The 19,926-nt window shown below is 59.3% G+C and overlaps 6 protein-coding genes across 6 annotated transcripts; 4 read left to right on the top strand and 2 right to left on the bottom strand.

Moving 5' to 3' along the window:
• Positions 1–225: 225 nt before the first annotated feature.
• Positions 226–1,301, top strand: HRG_10942 (uncharacterized protein; the record flags this gene model as incomplete). The annotated part of the gene is made up of 2 exons (XM_044869412.1): positions 226–559; positions 610–1,301. 2 exons carry the CDS (start codon positions 226–228, stop codon positions 1,299–1,301), a joined length of 1,026 nt encoding a protein of 341 aa, XP_044715363.1.
• Positions 1,302–2,109: 808 nt separating this feature from the next.
• HRG_10941 (GNAT acetyltransferase 2 domain-containing protein) lies at positions 2,110–5,521 on the top strand (the record flags this gene model as incomplete). Its single annotated transcript, XM_044869411.1, has 4 exons — positions 2,110–2,126; positions 2,215–2,400; positions 2,460–5,246; positions 5,314–5,521. 4 exons carry the CDS (start codon positions 2,110–2,112, stop codon positions 5,519–5,521), a joined length of 3,198 nt encoding a protein of 1,065 aa, XP_044715362.1.
• Positions 5,522–6,464: 943 nt separating this feature from the next.
• On the top strand, positions 6,465–8,099 carry HRG_10940 (uncharacterized protein; the record flags this gene model as incomplete). The annotated part of the gene is made up of 1 exon (XM_044869410.1): positions 6,465–8,099. The coding sequence occupies one exon, from the start codon at positions 6,465–6,467 to the stop codon at positions 8,097–8,099; it is 1,635 nt and encodes a 544-aa protein (XP_044715361.1).
• Positions 8,100–8,797: 698 nt separating this feature from the next.
• Positions 8,798–9,802, bottom strand: HRG_10939 (dihydrodipicolinate synthetase family domain-containing protein; the record flags this gene model as incomplete). Its single annotated transcript, XM_044869409.1, has 1 exon — positions 8,798–9,802. The coding sequence occupies one exon, from the start codon at positions 9,800–9,802 to the stop codon at positions 8,798–8,800; it is 1,005 nt and encodes a 334-aa protein (XP_044715360.1).
• Positions 9,803–12,302: 2,500 nt separating this feature from the next.
• HRG_10938 (SH3 domain-containing protein) lies at positions 12,303–13,703 on the bottom strand (the record flags this gene model as incomplete). The annotated part of the gene is made up of 2 exons (XM_044869408.1): positions 12,303–12,440; positions 12,501–13,703. 2 exons carry the CDS (start codon positions 13,701–13,703, stop codon positions 12,303–12,305), a joined length of 1,341 nt encoding a protein of 446 aa, XP_044715359.1.
• A 2,851-nt stretch (positions 13,704–16,554) lies between these two features.
• On the top strand, positions 16,555–17,378 carry HRG_10937 (ssu72-like protein; the record flags this gene model as incomplete). The annotated part of the gene is made up of 2 exons (XM_044869407.1): positions 16,555–16,664; positions 16,721–17,378. The coding sequence occupies 2 exons, from the start codon at positions 16,555–16,557 to the stop codon at positions 17,376–17,378; spliced, it is 768 nt and encodes a 255-aa protein (XP_044715358.1).
• Positions 17,379–19,926: the final 2,548 nt, after the last annotated feature.

Below are 19,926 nucleotides of genomic sequence, written 5' to 3'. Positions count from 1 at the left end.
TACTGTACTGTACTGTACTGTACCTCGCGCAGGCAGGCCTGAACCCCAGCGGCAGCGTTTTACCTACTCGGGGCCGTAATCGACATCCATCCATCCGTCTCACACAACACCACCCATAGCCAGGATCGCCCGCCCGCCCGTCCTGGCGCCTGCGTTGACGAGAGCAACGCTTCTTGTTCCGTCTCCCCCGCCCAAGCCGCCCCGTCGCAGCAGCTGGCCGCAATCATGTTGCCCTCGTCGGTGCGGCGCGTCGTCGTCTCGGCCGCCCCCCAGGCCGCAGCCTTGGCCTCGTCGCTCGGCCCCTCGTCCGCCGCGCCCGTCCTCGTCCGCGGCCACCAGCGGCGATGCTCCTCCTCCAAGCCCTCGAGGCCCGACAACGGCCCCGGCGACATTCCCGCCGGCCAGTCCTCGGTCCCCGCCTCGGCGTCGACGTCGGCGCGAGCCGAGGGCAAGGCTGGCAGCGACAAGAGGAAACGGAAAAACAAGGACGCCTCGGACAGGAGCGCTTCCTTTCGCAAGCTGCCCAGCGTTCCCGCCACCAATCACCTGTCCCAAGAAGGTGAGCCCACTTGAGGAAGTTTTTTGGCCCCCTCTCTGACCATGCCCCAGCCATCGGCCTCTCGAGCTTTTTCTCGCTCCATCGCCCCATCTCCATCACCCAGACGATGCCGCGCTCCGTCTCGGACGAGCACTTTGCCTCCATCTTTGCCGCCCACGCAAAGGCCAACAAGGCGGCCGAAACCATGTCGACCCTCTCCGACACTATTGACCAACTCGAGGGCCCCATGGCCCAGATGACCATAGAGGCCCATCACGACGACCACCACGCACGCGCCGACGGCATGCGCAAGGTCGAGGTCAGGAACCCCGACGGCAGCGAGTCGAGCCTCTACTTGCAAGTCGATGCCATGTCGGGCGACTTCCTACCCTACCGCCCCCCGCCCCTCCCGCGCCCCCAGTCAGCCGCCGACTCTGAGGGTATGGCCGCCGACTCCGAGGCCCTCGATCAAGGGCCCCAGCACCGCGTATACAGGGCCATGTTCACCATCGAGGAGACGACCGAGCCCGACGGCCAGATCCGCATCGTCGCACACAGCCCCCGCATCGTCAACGACGACCAGCCGCGCGGCTTCCTCGCCCGCATGGCCCGCCGCCAGCTCACCTTTGACGAGGCCCAGGCTCGCCGCGACATGCACGCCATCAGCGTCAAGAGGCAACGGAAGCTCAAGATGAAGAAGAAGAAGTACAAGAAGCTCATGAAGCGCACCCGCAACCTGCGCCGGAAGCTGGACCGCACGTAACACGCGCGCGCGCCCTCTTTCCCGTCGTGTACATGACTCTTTGGTCCGCTCGTTCTCATGTCTGTGCTGCATTTGACGGATTGGTACTCGTGTCTGTTTCATTTTTTGGTGGTGCCGCGCATGGTCGTTGGGGCTGGCTTGCCGCGCTGAGTTGCACCGAAAGTCTTTTTCATATCCCATAGACTTGCGCAAGCAATTAATCTGCGTGTGCTGAAACGTGCTTGGTACTCTATGAGCTCCCATTTGTGAGCCGCGGGAAATCAGGAACCAAGACAGCGTCAGCGTCGCCTGCTTGAATCGCGCGCCTTCCTTCGTGTACAACAGTGTTTTCGCTACCTTTGCATTCAAGCTTGTATGGCCCTGAGTGTAGAAACCAAACATCAAATCGTCGTGATATTTCATGTCGGAACAGTACGATCATGGATCGCGCTGGCGGTTGGAAAGAAAATAGGGCAACTGTATTGTTACTTCCAAAACGCCGAGTCCAGGGCTCAGGTAGCAATTCACAATGTCCCAGTCCCCGAAAAGCCACTTTCAGCAGTCAAGTTCTCCGTATGTAAGAAAAAGGCTTCGGTGACCGTCGGTGAGCGCTGGCGATCCTCGGTGGGCTTCGGTAAGACCCCACCCTGCATCCCAGCCCACATCAAGACTCACCGAGCCTCACCGCCCGGCACAATTTCGACGCCGCCCAAAAGTTTGGCACTTTTTTTTTCTTTGCGCGGCGTCACCCGTCATGAGATTCTTGAAGGCGTCAGAGGGCCCCGACATTTACAAAGTGCAATTCATTGCTTGAGAGCACACCCACAAAATGTCGCGCAAACAAGTGTAAGTACCCTTGAAATTTCCCTCTTCATTCACATTTTCTCTTCAATTTCCTTGCGCTCAGCGGCCCGCCCTTTAACGCCTCGCGCAGGGATCAGCGCATCCAGACGCTCATCCGCAATGGCCTGCAAGAGAAGAAGAGAAGCTTCTTCGTCGTTGTCGGCGACCGCGCCAAGGATGTCATCGTCCATCTGCACTACATCATGTCCAGCATGGACATTAAGCAGAACAAGTCGGTGCTGTGGGCGTACAAGAGCAAGCTGCTAGGATTCACCAGGTAAGCCAGTGCCCGAGTCTCGGGTCGTGAGGGCGCCGGCTAACCAAGGAGCGCAAAAGCCACCGGAAGAAGCGTGAGCAGAAAATCAAAAAGGAAATCAAGCGAGGCATCCGCGAAGCCAACACCGAGGATCCCTTCGAGCTCTTTGTCTCCTTGCACAACATCCGCTACACCTACTACAAGGAGACGGACAAGATCCTTGGCAACACCTTCGGCATGTGCGTCCTGCAGGACTTTGAGGCCCTGACCCCAAACATTCTGGCCCGCACCGTCGAGACGGTCGAAGGCGGCGGCCTCGTCGTCATGCTGCTCAAGGGCATGAGCAGCCTGAGACAGCTCTACAACCTATCCATGGACGTCCACTCGAGATACCGCACCGAAGCGCATACCGATGTGGTGGCCAGATTCAACGAAAGGTTCTTGCTGTCCTTGGGCCGCTGCGAGTCGTGCCTCGTCATCGACGATGAGCTCAACGTCTTGCCCATCTCGGGCGGCAAGGATGTCAAGGCCTTGCCCCCTCCAGACCTGGACCAGCCGAAGACGCCGCAACAGGTCCAGCTGGACAGCATCAAAGACGACCACCGAGAACGGGAACCGGTGGGGTCCTTAATCTCCCTCGCAAAGACGGTAGATCAGGCCCAGGCGCTCCTCATCTTCACAGACGCCATCGCGGAGAAGACGCTGCGGAGTACCGTCGCCCTGACGGCCGCCAGAGGTCGGGGCAAGTCAGCGGCCATGGGCGTCGCTGTCGCCGCCGCGGTTGCGCACGGATACAGCAACATCTTCATCACCTCGCCGTCGCCGGAAAACTTGAAGACGCTCTTCGAGTTTGTCTTCAAGGGCTTCGATGCGCTCGGATACACCGACCACGCCGACTACTCCATCATCCAGAGCACCAACCCCGACTTCAACAAGGCCATTGTCCGGGTCAACATCCACAGGCAACACCGCCAGACCATCCAGTACATCAGGCCACAAGACGCCCACGTCCTGGGGCAAGCGGAGCTCGTCGTCATCGACGAAGCAGCCGCCATCCCGCTCCCCCTAGTCCGGAAGCTCATGGGTCCGTACCTGGTCCTCATGGCCTCCACTATCAATGGTTACGAAGGTACTGGCCGGTCGCTGTCCCTGAAGTTGATCAAGCAGCTGCGCGAGCAGTCTCGATCCGCCTCCACGAATAGTGACTTGCAGCTGGCCGATCGGTCGACCGGGAAGGCGGCGAAATCCGACGAAAACCAGGCCGCCAGGAAGCTGCGAGAAATCACCCTCGCAGAGCCAATCAGATACGCACGCGGCGATGCTGTGGAGAAGTGGCTGAACAAGCTGCTGTGTCTCGATGCCACATTGCCCAAGTCCAAGTCGAACATCCACGGGTGTCCGGACCCGTCGCAATGCGAGCTCCTCGTCGTCAACCGCGATACCCTCTTCTCCTTCCATCCCGTCTCTGAAGCCTTTCTTCAGCAAATGGTGGCCCTGTACGTGGCAAGCCACTACAAAAACTCACCAGATGATCTGCAGCTCATGAGCGATGCTCCAGCCCACGAGCTGTTCGTCCTGGTCCCGCCCAACGTTGAGGGCAGTGGAAAGCTCCCCGAGCCCCTGTGTGTTATCCAAGTCGCGCTCGAGGGAAAAATCAGCAGGCAGAGCGTGCTCAACAGCCTGAGTCGGGGGCAGCGGCCGTCCGGCGACCTGATACCCTGGCTCGTCAGCCAACAGTTCCAGGACGAGGACTTTGCATCTCTCTCCGGTGCTCGAGTTGTCCGGATAGCGACGAACCCCGAGTATGTGTCCATGGGCTACGGAACAAAGGCCCTGCAACTCCTGATCGATTACTACGAGGGTCGCTTCGCCAATCTGTCGGAAGACGAGGACCAAGTCATGGAGGACAAGGTGCGTCGGGCGACGGACGCCGAGTTGGCCAAGACATCCCTGTTGGAGGAAGAGATTGCCGTCAGGGATCAGGCCCAGATGCCGCCTCTCTTCGCAAAGCCCCACGAGAAGAAGCCCAAGGCTCTCGACTACCTCGGCGTCAGCTACGGGTTGACACCCTCGTTACTCAAGTTTTGGAAGCGGTCCACCTTCTCACCAGTGTATCTGCGTCAAACGGCCAACGACTTGACGGGCGAGCACACGTGCGTCATGCTTCGGCCGCTCGAGAATAGCGAGGACAGGACGTGGCTCGGAGCATTTTCGAGGGACTTCCAAAAGCGGTTCCTGTCGCTACTGTCGTATCAGTTCCGGACATTCCCAGCAATCACGGCCCTGAGCGTCGACGAGTCGGCCAATGTCGGCGCCAAGCTCGACTCGGTCGAAGTCGCACCTTTGGACAAGGTGGAACTGGACAGACAACTGACGCCATTTGACCTGAAGCGCCTCGAGTCGTACGCGAATAACATGCTGGACTACCACGTTATTCTCGACATGATCCCCACGATAGCCAGCCTGTACTTTACCGGGAGGTTAAGGGCCGACATCAAGTTGACGGGTGTCCAGCAGTGTATCCTGCTGGCCATCGGGCTCCAGCGCAAAGACATGGACACCGTGGCACAGGAACTGTCCCTGCCTTCGAACCAGCTGCTAGCCATGTTCATCAAGGTCCTTCGCAAGGTAACGACGCATTTCGGCTCTCTCATCTCGGCGGCCGTCGACGCGCAGCTGCCACAGGTCGAGAAGCTGGGAGTCGCGAGGGAGGACGCGAGCGGTGCGCACGACGACGAGGTTGTCGACGATCGCTTTGTCCCGCTAGACACGTCGCTCGAGGCCGAGCTGGAGGAGGGTGGCAACGAGGCGCTTCAGGCGCTGAGGCAAAAGCAGCGGGAGCTCATCGACTCCCTGCCCCTGGACCAGTAAGGAGATGGACGCCCAAAGTTCAAGGTCAGGCGCTAGTCAAGCTTACTGACTATGATCTACTAGGTTCGAGATTGAGGGCGACGCGCCCGCGTGGGACGAGGCAGAGAAGCAGGTGCGCAACGCCGCCAAGGAAGGGAAAGCGAAGCCAGTCGTCAGCGTCAAGTCCAGCAAGCCCAAGAGGAAGGCCGGACCGACTGCAGCGGAGATCTACGAAGAGGCCATGGGGGACTCGTCACGCAAAAAGGCAAAGAAAGGGAGGAAGTCGGCTTGAGGGGGGCAAGAGTGGCTGCCTCAGGGGATCAGAGGCACCATGGAGGCATGGGTCCGTGTCAAGTCTTGCAAGCCCAAGGGTAATGCCGGGCATACAGAAGCAGACATCTACGACGAGGCCATGGGGATGCATCACGCAAGAGGGCTAAAGCGGTGGAGGAGGAGGGTCTGCTTCAGGGAGCTCGGCTTCAGGCGGGCAAGGGTGGCCGCCCCGACGGTTCAGGGGGACCGCGGGAACAGGCCAGAGGAACCTCGCAAGCGGCTGTTCATGATGGAATCTTCCCACGGAGAAACGACGTCGTTCTCGCTTCTGAGAGTGGACCTTGCGCGTGCTCGACGCGGCAGTTACATCATCGGCCCGCGGACGCCAGGGCGTGGAATAGGGGATGGGGGGGTGGCTGGTCGCCTGGGAGCAGGTCAAATAGCCTTTCTCCCATCCGACGCGTCGTCCCGTCTTTCTTCTCTCCTCCATCGCGTCTTCGCACACTGACTGCTACTGCTTCTTCAAACAACCACGCTACAACTACCCGCAACGACTCATCAAACACTGCAACCGCTTCTCGTGCTTGCCAGCTTTCCACTGAGGTGACTTTGACACTGCTCGTGAGTGCCGCGCGTGTCTCGTCTGGCGTCTAGCAGGAGCTGACCTTCTCGCGCGGCAGAGCTGTCTGCTTCTCTGCTTCCCACCCAGCTTTCCGCCGCGGCGAACTTGCTCTTGCTCGTAAAGTGCCCACGCGCGTTTCGTCTGGCTTCTGGCAGGAGCTGACCCTGTCGCGGCAGGGCTGTCTGCTCCTCTGCTTCCCATCCAGCTTTCGACTGTGGTATCTTGCTCTTGCTCGTAAGGCCCACGCGCGTCTCGTCTGGCTTCTGGCAGGATCTGACCCTGCCGGCAGAACTGCCTACTTCTGCTTCCCACCAAGGCGCGTCCAGGGCAGAGATTCAAGATGTGCCAGGAGACGGTCTGGAACTGCCTCGACTGCGGAGCTGAGCGCACCGTCGCGTGGCACCACTGCTACCTTTTTTGGTCTGACTATGCCAACATGTTGGATGAATCAACCATGGGCGTCAAGCCCGACCCAACCTTCTGCCCCTTGCGCGAGCGCCAAATGCGCCCCTTCAATCTGGGAGCATGCCCCAACCTGGACCACTGCCCTTCCAAGCCGCGCCACGAGGAGCGTCAAGCTCGGGAGCGCCTCCATGCGGCAGCTGCCGACGCGCGTCGCCAGGAGCAGGAAGAGAGGCGGATGCAGGCCATGGATGACTTTGCGCGCGAGTATTTTGTGAAAATCCCCATCCCGGGGGCGCCTGCCTGTCCCGAGGAGATGAATGTCACCCCTCCTGTGGAGGAGCTGGATGTGACGACGAAGACCAGCCAGGAGCACCAGGAGGAGGCGGAGAAAGAAGCTTCGCCCACGGCTTCACCCAGGCCGCTCCTTCGCAGAAAAGGACGCGTCGAGAATCTGTCTAGGCAATTTGCTGCCGGTGAGCAGCGAGACGACGAGGCAACTCTCGACACGTCGCTCCTCTCTATGCTCAACGCCCCCATGCTATCCGAGTCTGAAATTCTTGAGATCGAGGAACAGAAGAGGCAGGCGAGCTGGGCTCGCTACATCGCGGCTCGCCGTATCTCCTCCGGCTCTTCAACCTCCTCCAAGTACTATAGCTGCCCTTGCTCCCCTATCGAGGAGGTAGACGAGGAGGTAGCGGAGGAGAAGGATGAGGCCAAAGGCGCGGGCCCGCTGGCGGAGAAGCTGTCACCCCTATTTCCCAACGGCTTCCCGACTCGAGACTGGGGCAAGGGTCCACTCCTCGCAACTGTCGTCCATACCCCCTCTTACATCTTGCCTGGTGACGAAAACCTCGAATTACTTTGCTCGGTTTCCAGTGCTGGGACGGTCATCCACACCGCCTCCTACAGTCCGACCGGCGACGAGAACATTGAGTCATTTTCGGCGCCGTCGAGTGCTGGGACGGTCATCCACACCACTTCCTACAGTCCGACCGGCGACGAGAACATTGATTCGTTTTCGGCACCGTCGAGTGCTGCCACAGTTATCTGCAACAAGCCATGCAGCCAGGGTAAAGACAAGAATGTCAGCCCTACTGGCGCCCCCTCCATTGCTTCCATGGTTGTTCGCGGACGACCCTACGATTTGACTCAGGGGCGAAATCTGAGTCTTGCCCTCAGCCCCCCGCCTGTTCGACCACATGGCAACAGGCCTCGCCTAGTCGAGGAAGAGCCGCAATGCTTCCGCCATTCGGGCTCATTTGTCCCTGCTCCCCGGACCTACTACGATGTCGATGAAGACGAGACAGGTTCCGTCGAAGATGAGGCAGGCTCCGTCACCTTGAACACCATCGCCGCGGCTGAGCGTGGCGCCACCATATCCCAGCGCGTCGTCATAGCCAGGCCGGGCTCTATACTCTCACATCCCGCCGTCACTGCGGCGTGGAACCGCCTTCGAAACCCGGAGCCGCTGCAGAGGTTCCGACCACAGCTCCCGTCCCCCATCCCCATTCCCGTCCCGGGCCGTGGCTACCCCCGGGCCCCAGAGATAGCGAGACGCTGGTTCTCTTGATTGTTGTCTGTTGGATAGACGGTTTTTGGATCGTGTGCATTGCGTGGGTTTTTTTTTGGCCGGTGTTTGGGATGGCCTCTTTTTGCTGCTTGTTTTTGGCCGGTGCTTTGGATGGCCTCTTTTTGCTGCTTGTTTTTGGCCGGTGCTTTGGATGGCTTGTTTATGCTGCTCGTTTTTGGCCAAAGGCTTGGATGGTCTTTTTTTCTTTGGTTGCGTGCTTGTCTGTTTCTGCGGCCTAGTAATGTTAGCCGGCCGCCTCGTCTCGTGTGAATGACGATAAACGTTGTATTATAGGGTCTTCTGTCCCATCTAATCTTGCGCGTGCCTGGTGCCTGTGTATAACGCGTTGCCAGATATGATTGTTCTTCCTCTTCCCTCTACGTGTGCTACAAGTGGTAGCAACTTTGTTGGAGGAAGAAGTGCACCAGACCGCCAAAGACCACCATCCTGCCTTGGACCATGTCGGCGAGCTTTTGTCATTACATGTAGATATTATTGCAACTGCCTATAAGATACCCTTCTGCTCTCCCCTTCGTAGCTGGATAGGAAGACATCGGGTGGGAAAGCCACTTACATATACGCAATGCGGTGCGTCCCTGGAAGGACAAGCTCCGCAAGCACCCGCAAACCGGCAAACGAACCGCCGCAGATGTGTGCTCATCACGCCTCATAAGAGACGGCGCATCAAGATATCACCATCAGCTTCCATTTTCCACGCACGCGCTACTGCCCCCCATGCTCTGCTCAAGCTCCACGAGCTCCGCAAACTCGCCCATCTGCGCCTCGAGCGCCTCGCCCTCGAGCAGCGCGCACGGCTTCCGCGGCTGCCCGCCGTAGCCGTGGTGCCGCTGGAGCGCAGCCTTGACCGACACGAAGCCTCCCTTGATGGCGGCCCAGTCGCCACGCGCCACGACGGCCTGTATTGCAACGGCCTCGTCGGTCCTGCCGGCGCTCCAAAGCCGCATCACCTCGTTGCACGCTTTCGGGGCGACATTGGCCAGGCCGGCAATGACGCCGTGTCCGCCCACGGACAGCGTCTGGATGGTGAAGTCGGCGCTGCCGCCAAACACGCGGAAGTGGGAGTCCTTGGTCCCCGCCACGATGCGAGCCAGCTTTCCCGTGTTGCCGCAAGTCAGTTTGACGCCCACAATTTTGGGGTGCCTGGCCAGTCGGAGGATGGTGTCCGAGTTGAGGTCCAAGCCGCCACACGGGGCGGGAAAGTTGTACACGACGAGGGGAATAGGGCTCGCGTCGGCGACTGCGCAAAAGTGCTCCACGATGAGGTCCGTCGTCAGAAGCGCGCCGTAGTAGGACGGCGGCAGGACCAGGGCATGACTGCCGCCCGAGGCCGCGGCATCGCGGCAGAGGCCAAGAGTCTCGCGCGTCGACTGAGCTCCGCACCCAACGATGATGGGAACATGCGGCTTGCCGGCAGCGTCCAGGGCCGAGCGCGTGGCGCGAGTGACGACCTGTCGTTCCTCGCGATCGAGGTGAACCGCCTCGCCGTTGGATCCGTGCGTCACTAGGCCGGTAATGCCGGCGTGGGCAAGACGCTTGGCATGCGCAGCTGTCGTCTCGACGTCAATGGTGTCGCTTGACGTGAAAAAGGCCACCGTCGGTGCGTAGATGCCGGGCTCCAAGGGGTTTTGAGGGGTGGTCCCGACTATGCCATTGCTGTCGTTGGTCTCGGGCCTGGTCGGCATTTCTGCGGTCTCGGTGACGTTTGGCCAAGTTGATATACGACACTGTCCAGAGCAAGGGCGATGGGTAAACCAAAAGTCCAGATCGGTGCTTTAGGTCAGGGATCCGCCCGTCTATATAGCTGAGAGGGGAGACGTTCTGGGAGAGGGGCAAAGGAGGTCGCAGAGTTCCATGGCTGGACAAGGTGGCAGAGAGGCCATTTATAAGAGCAGTGCGTCTCATGCATCACACCCCCCCAAGCAGATGCCTGGCATCCACAGCGTGGGATGTTGAGCGACTCGGCAGACCAGATGCTGCCCCCCACGACAGCTCTCATTCGGTCATGGCTGCGCCCGTCTTGTCTCCCCCACGAAGTAGGATAGCCTTCCCCGGGGGCAGGCCAATGGCCTGGGTCCCCACACGATCCACGGGTCCACACACACGCCAGCTGGACTTGTGATGGACGGCTTGTGAGAGCGGTGGGGGTTCCGAGGAATGGATCAAGATGGGGGTGTCGCTATCGCGGGATCCAAGAGCTGGACAAGGATGAAGTCTTGCTCTGCGCAGAGCAGAGCCGCAGCAAAGGGACGACGAGACTTGAAATTGACGGCGTCAGTTGGCAATGGTTGGGCTCGTGCATCCACCCCCACGCTCTCGTCTTGGGTGCTGGCGCCAAATAGCCCGCTCGGGCCTATCAAAGGCTGCCTCAGTCGAGCAGCCAAGGCATGGCATGGCTTGGGGACGGCTTTGTCATTGAGCAGAAGCGACGAGAGGCGGCGCCCAATGGCTTTTACCATGGAGCAAAGGATGGCCTCGCTCAATCGACTCCTTGGCGAGAGTTGGAGCCCAAAGCGTTTTGCCTGCGTGGGTGAAATCAGCTGTTGGCTCGAGATATCGCCTGCCTGGGCCGTACAGTAAGGAGATGCTGGGCGGGCGGGACATGGTGATAGCCCCAATTTTCACCTCCCCCCCCCTCCCCCTACTCCGTACAGTGGAAAAGTTGGAAGCGTGCAGGCGAGACAGGGCGGCAAGGGCGATGTCCGAAATAGACGTGTGCCGCGTGTTGATCGACCCAACAGGAACCCGCGCCGTGGCATATGCATGTGCAGCAGCAGCGGCCAGGAGGTGCGTGGGACAAGGAAAAGCAAGGTTGGCGTCTGCTGCCACGTGCCTGTCACGCCAATGGCGGCTGCTATCTGTCCTCTCGAGATGCAGCTGGACCGGCCGTGGTCGGCATCGTCGTCGATGCTTGGCAGCCAGCCGGGTCCGGTGTCGAGCCATATCGCAGGACCCTCGATCCACTCTCCTCGTCGCCCGAGAAGAGACTCGTCAAAGGCGTCGCCTGGCCCTGGACGTGGCCGTGTCTAGCGAGGAGGGTAGGAGGTTGAACGGGCGAGGCGGTGAGTCTGTCGCGAGCGAGGCAGAAAATACCGAGCAAAAAGGTTGGTCAGCAGCAACTGCCCTTTTCAGCTTCAAAACCCAGGCACCGACTTTACAGTACCTACCCAGGTACAGTAGGTATTAGTCCAGCCGGGGTTTACGCCTTCATTACGGACTATCGTATCATCAGATGCACGAGTTTACATAGCCCGACAGTCGTCATGTTCCTGAGTCCTGACCCAGATGGTCGACGCACCGGTGTCCAGTCCGCTCGCTCACCTCTGTCCCAAGTGAGCTCGGCATAAGCTACCTACTAAGCCACAGTACAGCAAAAGAAGACGAGTAATATCAACTACTAACAGCAGTCAATCGACACACTGTACTTTGTAGGTGCTAACCTGCGCAACTTGCAGTACCTCTACTCCGTACAATGCATAGAACACCAGTTACCTAGCCAGGTTTATATATATATAACACTTTTAGTTGGCCGACTAGCCTGAGGGGTTGGCTGGCTAGACAGCCTTATATATATATGTGTGTGTGTGTGTGTGTGTGTGTGTATCTCCCTGTCCGCGCTGTCATTACGAGGGAAATACGGCATCCGGGCAAGTCGTCTCGTCGATGAAGCCATAGACTCCGTGGCGAAGCTCACATGGGTGCAGATCCGGGCTTCAACATTTAATTAAGGCAGATAAGTAGCCTAAATGTTCATTCATTCAAAGTCATACAAGCCCGTGTCTCCGAACCGCCCAGACGGCCACGGGCGTCTTCTCGTGATGCGCTTGTGTCCTCCACGAGCCCTGTTTTCCCAAGCAAGTCAACGCCGGACAAGCAAGCGCCCCCCTTTCTTTTCAACGTCTTCGTCATGTACCGCTTCCGCCGTCTCAATGGACGCATAGCAATTCCGATCAATTCCAATGTACCGATAGCTCAAAGGGCTGGCGGCTCCAAGGTCGCCTGCAGCTTGTCACCGGCTGGCCAATAGCCTCCCTCATGTGTGCTTGATGGTACCTCATGCGTGGTGGCCGACGCTTGGCTCCGATCCAGGCTTGGATGCTTTTACCACCCACGACCTGAAGCAAGTCCAGGGGTGTTCGGGTCTCCCATGTAGAGAATATACAGTCCGATTCTGTGGGTTCCGTGTCACCGCTCCGTCTCTATGGTCCCTTGGGTTTCGCAACCAGGCCCGGCTGCTTTCGAATTCGGCACCGGCATCGCACCCGCCTCGCCCTTATTGCCCGAGTCTTGGCTTTCTCTTCTCGCGATACCGGGCTCGTTGTGCTGCGAAACTGTCGGCGTGTTGGCTTGGCTTCCGCCCCGCTGTCCATGATAGTGAATGACCTGAGGTGGAGTTTGCCCGGCCTGTATGCCGAGCTGCTCCGTGGGGTAAGGATTCAGGTCCTTGCTCGACGTCGAGAAGATGGACACGACCGGCTGATGGTATCCGTTGGTGGCGTGAGTGGACGACGGACGCTGGCCTTCCTGACTGCCGTGCTCCGCCTGGGTGGGCGTGCCGGCTTCGTTTGGCGACGCGGGCCCTTCCCCGACCTGCCCAGTCAGGCTGTTCATGCCCCCCTCAATGTCTCGTAGTAGCCGGACGTATTCCTCGGGCACCAAGCCGCTCTCTTGCGTCTTGGGGTCCTCTGCGACTAGCCAGCCCTGGCCATGGCGGTACGAAACCCATATGATTTGGCCTTCTACCAGCGGCAGCTCGTTTTCGTTTTCTCGCTCAAAGTCAAACAGTGCCACTGCCTTCCCGTGGAATTCCTCATCGGGCGATGTGATGGTGAACTGATAGTCCCTGGAATAGCGAGACTGGTCCTCGTCGTGGCAGCCCGGAGATGACGGACAGCTCGAATCGTCGGACGTGTATCCTCCCTGCTCGCGTGCTTGTGGCGGTCGGTGCGCATAATGGTATACGCGGCTGTGCCTTGACCGGTCTGGTGGGTACGTCACCAACTCTCCGCCTGGACCGTCGGCCTCCCCTCCTTCATTCACATAGTACTGCTCGCTTCCATCCCCGCGTCTCCCGATAAAGTAGCCCCGGTCGTTGTCGTAGCCGGACGAGTCCATGAGACTGGGCCCACGATCGTCCAAGTCGTTTGCAGTCCTTGGTCTGCCAGTGCTCATGGTGCCCAAAGTCGACTTGTGCTTCCGATGGCGGGTCGCAACCACGGGGCTCTGCAGGTCTTCATCCTCGCTGTAAGGGGGTCCGTCTCCGAAATGGATGGGCGGGATGTCGTTGCCACGGTTAAAGGCATCCGCTGTCCACGAGTCCCAGGGCATCCTCTGCTCCCACGACGCGGGAGGATCAGACAGTCGCCTGTTCTCGCTGGCAGGGGTCGTCAAGCCAGAAGCCGGGCCGGACGGCTCGGGCGGAGGGCCATAGTGCAATGGGTGAGAGGCGGGATAGGCGAAATCACGCACGAGCGTGTACGAGAGGCTCGAGGGGAACATGGGAAAGGCGTGAGATTGCGGTCGCGACCGGGACGGGACGGAGCCAACCGAGTATTGCGAAAGCCTATTCTTGGAAGCATGCGACATGGGGCGCGCGAGGTTGCTTCTACGCGATGGCGTAGACGTCGTCAAGGGAGGTAGCGCGGGCAGGTTCTGGTTGGAGGGTTGGGGAGAGGAAGCGTGGGCCGTCGCAGAGGTCGTCGAGGATGAAGTCTCTGTCATTGCCGCAATTGCCATTCCACTTGCTGGCCCAGCGAGACGCCGCGCGAGGGTCGGGCAGAGAGAGTATGGGCGAGCCGCACCCAGCAGCGCAAGCCGCCCGACTGCAACCCTGGCCTAGAGCTTGATGTGCGCTCGGTATTGGACGTGAGCCGCGAGACCTTGACCCCGCGGGCGGGGGAACGGCTCTAACAAGTGCCGGGCGCAGGCAATGGCTTTGCTGCTGGGAGTCGGTGGCGCAATGCCGTGCACGCAGTAAGCTGTCGGCCAAGGTCCACGAGGCACCTGCGCTTTCTAATCCGATGCGAGTGCGGCGTCTGAGGCCCCGGCTCGAGGCGACTGGCAGTCGAGAGGCGGCGGGGCATCCGCGAAGGCGCTGTGAGTCGTCGGCAATCGAGAAGGGTGGGCGGGGCTCGTTCGGAGATGACGGAAGAAACGGGTGACGATCGGGTTTGGGGTGCTAGGCGACGAGACCGACAATGTAGACGAAGACTAGATAGCGGAAGGTCGATAGCAGGAGGAGGAGGAGGAGGAGGAGGCGGAGAGGGTGGGTGGTGAGGTCGAGGTGCTTTCCGTTGTACTAAAAGGAAGGATGGGACCTTTCCTTTCCAGGCTGCTTGCCTCGCCCGCCAAGTCAGCGCGTCGCGCACTGATGCTACTGGTCAGCTTCTCCGAGGTGGTGACCTAATAATGGATGGCACCGCTGTGTAGCGCAGGCACTCGGTACAGGTTTACAGCACAGGTGGAGGAGGTACTGCGCTAATGGTCCCCGTCATGACCTGCTACCTGGCTGACAGGAGGGGGCTGGAGGGCTACAGTGGGCGGGTGTAGCCGGCGAGTCAGCTGGAGCCCGCCCTCGAGTCCGCTGCGTGCGCGCCCTCACGTCCTCCGCCGCCTGGTGGTGGCAACTACCAGGCAGGGAGCGACAGGATTCAATGCTGTAAGCGTCACTTGGGTAAGCAAGGGGTCTCTTTCTTGCCTTCTTTCCTTCTTCCTGTATCGCTGCGACTGTGTGTTTCTTGATGAGACGCTCGCGATATCAGCCGTAGACACTGGCTCTTGTTTTATCACGCGACAGGAGCCAACAGAGTTCCACCAGACTCTCTGCACCGCAGCCAGCCCGCAGGTGGCCCAGACGGCCGCCCGCCCTAGGCGCGTCTCTTACACTCATGACAAGTGGAGGACATCCAGCCGCCCGAATACGCAAGCCGTGGTGCTCAAGCGGGCTTTCTCTTCACCCCGGAGGCGCATTACACATGTTGCCTGCATTCTTCTCTAGCCAAATTGCGTCCCGTGCTTTTCTGCTATTGCTGCTGCTGCTTGTGGGATCCCTGGCCTGCACGGCAACAGCGATGCCATCTCCTGAAACTGCCCGGGACCAACAATGAGGCAATTCGAAGGCTCGCCAACCCAACTTGGGAGCTTGGCCTTACTGTACAGCTTCCCTGGTGGGCGCCCCAATCCTGTTGTGCCCCAGTGTCGTCCCATATCTCCTGGCCCTGTTGTGTGTCGTGGCACACTTCCATCCAACAGTCTTTCCTCCCCCGGGGGAGGGGGGCGCCACGGAGGATGCTGAAACGCCCTAGAGTCCAGGATGGAATCGTCCGCGCCCCAGGCCACGTGATTGGCTCGCCCTGAATCGAGTCAAGGCCGCCGCAAATCATCTCACGAGCCTCGAGTCTTTATCGTCGCCGTCGTACTGTACGTTGGCCGCCATGCCATGCCCCTGAATGCGCGTCTCCGAGTGCTATGGGGCGTTGAATTCGTGAGGAATCAGATTAGTTGCAGGCCGCAGCGACAGGTCCGTTTAACAAGCACATGGCTGGCTGGCGCGTCAGTGCCAAGCTGATTGCTCATAGCGGACTCGGCCAGCTTTATCGAGCAGCTTCGAAGCCCTCACCGACAAAATATCGTTATGCGAGACAGGGCGTTCATAACGGGGGCAGACGGGCAGCAAACGTATCGCGGACAAAGTTCCAGTGATTTCTGCGGGCATCATGATCGCTCGGGAGAGGGCTCCGTGTCTGCAAGACGTTCGAGAGCATCAATCGGTAAGGCTGATACCAACCACGGAGATAGTTCATGAGTCAATCGTCCGATATTCGGGTTATTGGCCGTTTTCTCTTGATGCAAACTTGGGGCAAATATCGGTACAGTAGACCGGCAACCGACGAGCCACTGAAAGGACTTGCCGAGACAAAAAGACGGGGACCGGATATAACCGATGTTTAGCCGAGAGCCGCCTCGGGGCGGCCCACACCTCGAGCTTTTCACCCGTCACACGATGTGCAACAGCAAAACACACATTTCTCTTTCAATCCACCCGAGCGCAAGTAGGGCACCATGCCCATGCGGCCGCTGCCATCCGATCGAAAAACGTCTTGATGACAGCCGCGGCGCCATTAATCTGAAGCAGGCATACGGACCGCGCCGCAGAAGACTCAAGGTAAGCCTCACATTGCGACCCGCTCGCCCGCTCGACCATTTCATGATGAACATGTTTATTGGAGCTGTCTGAACTCCTTCTGTTGAGAGACACATCATTATACGCAAAACTTCCTCTGACCCTTGCTATGCCTCATTTTCTCTACTCTGCTCTTTGTCGCCCGAGCCACAACAAGCTGACGCAAACTAGAGCCACCCTAATCGCACCCGAATAATGCCCAAGAGTGCACCTCGGAGCTCTTGGTTGGCACACTCACCCGGATAACTGCTCAATATGGAGGCCGTAAATGGCGCAGCAGCGGCATCCGAGTCAAACGGCTCCGGAGGTGGACAAGGGCCTTTTAAGCTCAAGTTCTGCACCGTCTGTGCTAGTAATCAGAACCGGTGGGTGCCAAGAAGTCATTCATCCGCCGCCGTCTACGGTATTAACGCGAGCTTAGATCCATGGAGGCCCATCTACGGCTCTCACAAGCCGACTATCCCGTCATCTCCTTTGGCACAGGCTCTCTCGTGCGCTTGCCCGGGCCGACCATCACTCAACCCAATGTCTACCAGTTCAACAAGACATCATACGACAGCATGTACAAGGAACTCGAGTCCAAAGACCCGCGCTTGTACAAGAACAATGGGATTCTCAACATGTTGGATAGGAACAGGGAGGTCAAGTGGGGTCCGGAAAGGTGGCAGGACTGGGCTGTGGGGATCCCGCGTCTGCAACATGCCAAAGACCGCGGCCACGAGGGCACCGAGGGTGGCGTGGTGGATGTAGTCTTTACGTGTGAGGAGCGCTGCTGGGATGCTGTCATTGACGACCTCCTTAGCAGGGGATCTCCGCTGAACCGTCCCGTACACGTGATCAACGTCGACATCAAAGACAATCACGAAGAAGCCCATATCGGCGGGCAGGGCATTCTCGACCTGGCCAATTCGCTCAACGCTGCTGCCGCGGAGGAGCGGGAGGCCGTCGGCTCAGCAGCATTTGACGGCGGGGGCGCCGCCAGCCGGGCCAGCTTTGACGAGAGGGTGCCGGAGATTCTCGCGGCCTGGCAAGAGCGGTGGCCCAACTTACCGCCGACATGGACGCTGGCTTGGTTCTGATGGATTTGTTTTCTTGATTTCTCTTGCACAGGAGGGAAATGGGGACTCGAGCCGAGACTCGGCCGAAAGGGGCCGGCCCCCCTCTGAAGGCGATTTTGTGCCAGAGCTGGCGTTATGGGCTTGGGAGCGTGCCATTGCAAGGTATAGTACGGCAGAGATTCGCAATGTTTGCGGGCGAGGATGGGGGATGTCGCCGGCAGTCCCTTTTGCACTGTCCGATGGTTGTACATGGCCACCGATAGAGAGCCCAGGCGATCCGGGCCCGACACCGAGACCTACTTCGCCGCCAACGACTCGGCCTCCGAGTAGTCGACGCCCATTTCAATGGTGCGTCCATGACCAGCTGTGGGAAGGACGAGCGCCACTTTTTTGCCAAACTGGGCGGACGGCCTCGTGGCCTCACACACACAAAAAAGGGGCCTAGTTAACCCTTCTGCTGCGAAGAAGTGAGCAATCATCTGGGCCTCACCCTATGTACCATGGGAATTGTTTGTATAATCAAGTAGGAACTGCTCGAGAGAGAATGGCGTCGGTTCATTTCCATGTATCGCGGCTGAGACCGGCGCCGGCCGCCATGAGCTGCATCTCGGGGCCGAATCGCCCATGTGCATAGCTAATAAAGGGCGTCTGACGATTCTTATCTGCAGCACGTCCCACGCGTCTCGGGATGTCAGAAATGTCAAAAGGCCCGCGTTGACGGAGGACACCCAGCCGGAAGTGGTTCACCCTTGAGGAGGGTCTGCAGCATGACATGTCCCCCGTCTACCTGCGTTCCTTGCCCAACTAGGTGCCTACGGGGCAAGGCGCGGAGAATTACCTCGGCAAGGGATGAAGACGAGTCGGTGCTATCCATGTACGTATGTATGCCAGTTCCCTCAACCTGTCACCCTACGAAACAGCGTACGGTGCGTACTGTACCTTGGATTGCTTATATTAGACAAGTCACCCACCCCAGTTGGCTTGGCCCACGCTAATCAGCGGGCGTGGGTTCCGGGATGCATCACGGTCCCGACTTGGGACGGACATTTGCGAGATGAGGGTGGGGGCATAAAGGTACTACATTACAGCTTTGGTTGGATCCAAAGCTGTCGGAACCGCAATATGCGCCAGACGACGGACGGAGCGAGAGTTGGAGGGCTCACGGCGTCGCGGACCCCGGCTTGCATGCAGCTTACAGCGAGCTCTGGGCGGCGCTGCCGAGGTCGCCCTTCTCCCTTTGATGCTTGCTCTCCTCCACTCAGGCCTCCCTTTGTCTGGCATCCCCGGCCTCCCTGCCGAAGGGGGTTGCGTTCGTCCGGCAGGATTGGAATTGGCGTTTCCTGGGCCTGACAGACCGAGGCATCGCCGCCGACGGTTCGGGAAGAAACTCGAATGCCTGGGCTAGCGCAGCAACGGGCTGCTCCAACCGACAAATCAGTGGAGGCGTTCGTGGGCGCGATAGATGGCGATGGCGCTTAGCAACGACGTGGCGGCGGTGGGGAACGAGCAAGCCCATGGGCGGGTCAGGATGGTGCACCCATGCTGTAGGGAGGACAGCCCAGCCAGGCAAGCGTCCCGGGAGGAAGAAAAGGGGAGATGAAAAAGGGGGGGGGGCGACTGTGTGTATCTGTAGGTACTGTAGTACTCCGTACTTATGTACCTGATCTTGCCTGATCTCACTGACTGCACCACTGGACCGTACAGTACAGTACTGTGCACCCACTGACACAAGACAAACGCAGCGGCATTGACGGGCACACAAACACCGCCCGGAGCTTTCGTCTGAGCTAGTAGGCAAACGGCGGCGTTTTGGCGTGCTTTTTTAATATTTGCTACATGCCATGCCCAATGCAACGCTCCATTCGAATGGATCTCGTGCTGTACAGAGACCTAAGCGGTACCTAGCTCCTTTGTACCCTGTCTAGCATCTCATTCAATCCAAGCGGCCCTTGCTCCTCCCTGGAGCGACCAACTTGCAGGAACCCGACGCAGTGTCCAGGTCTATTTTATACTTAATCGCCAGGTAAGAAGGTACACACCGCGACCTGGCCCAGCGCTGCGAGCGCCAGCTTCCACTCTCGCTTCTTCTCCTCTCGCTGTCAACCAAAAACAGTTCTTTGCTCACCCCGACTCGCCCCTGTTCTCGCCAACTCGTCCACCTTCCCGCCGGGATCGTGTCATCCGTCTTCTTTTGTCCCGTCGGCCTGGGCGGGCAGAGATTGCAAGTTCTTCGTCAAATATCATTCGCCCAGCCAGCAAAGAAAAAGAAAGGCTCATTTCCCGTTGGCCACCTCGACTGCCAACGAGACAGGTCCTCGCCTCCCTCCTCCTCCCCCCCTTTGGCCCCTGCGACGCGCTGCCCATCGAAATCCATCGTCCGCTACAGTCCTGGCCCTGCTACGCGCACTGTCCGTTTCACACGCTTTGCTGCCGCGTCGCGGAATTCCTGTCGCCCGCTCTCCCACAGCTCTGGGCCAAAAAGCCATCATCAAACGGCAAACGGCGAGGGGCAAAATAACGACAGCCATCGGGGCTCTGCACCAGCGACGGACGCGGGCTGAACCAAGGA

Source organism: Hirsutella rhossiliensis (assembly GCF_020360975.1).
Source record: "Hirsutella rhossiliensis strain HR02 chromosome Unknown scaffold00018, whole genome shotgun sequence".
In the NCBI taxonomy this organism is placed as follows: domain Eukaryota; kingdom Fungi; phylum Ascomycota; class Sordariomycetes; order Hypocreales; family Ophiocordycipitaceae; genus Hirsutella; species Hirsutella rhossiliensis.
This window is presented reverse-complemented; position numbering and strand designations above follow the sequence as displayed.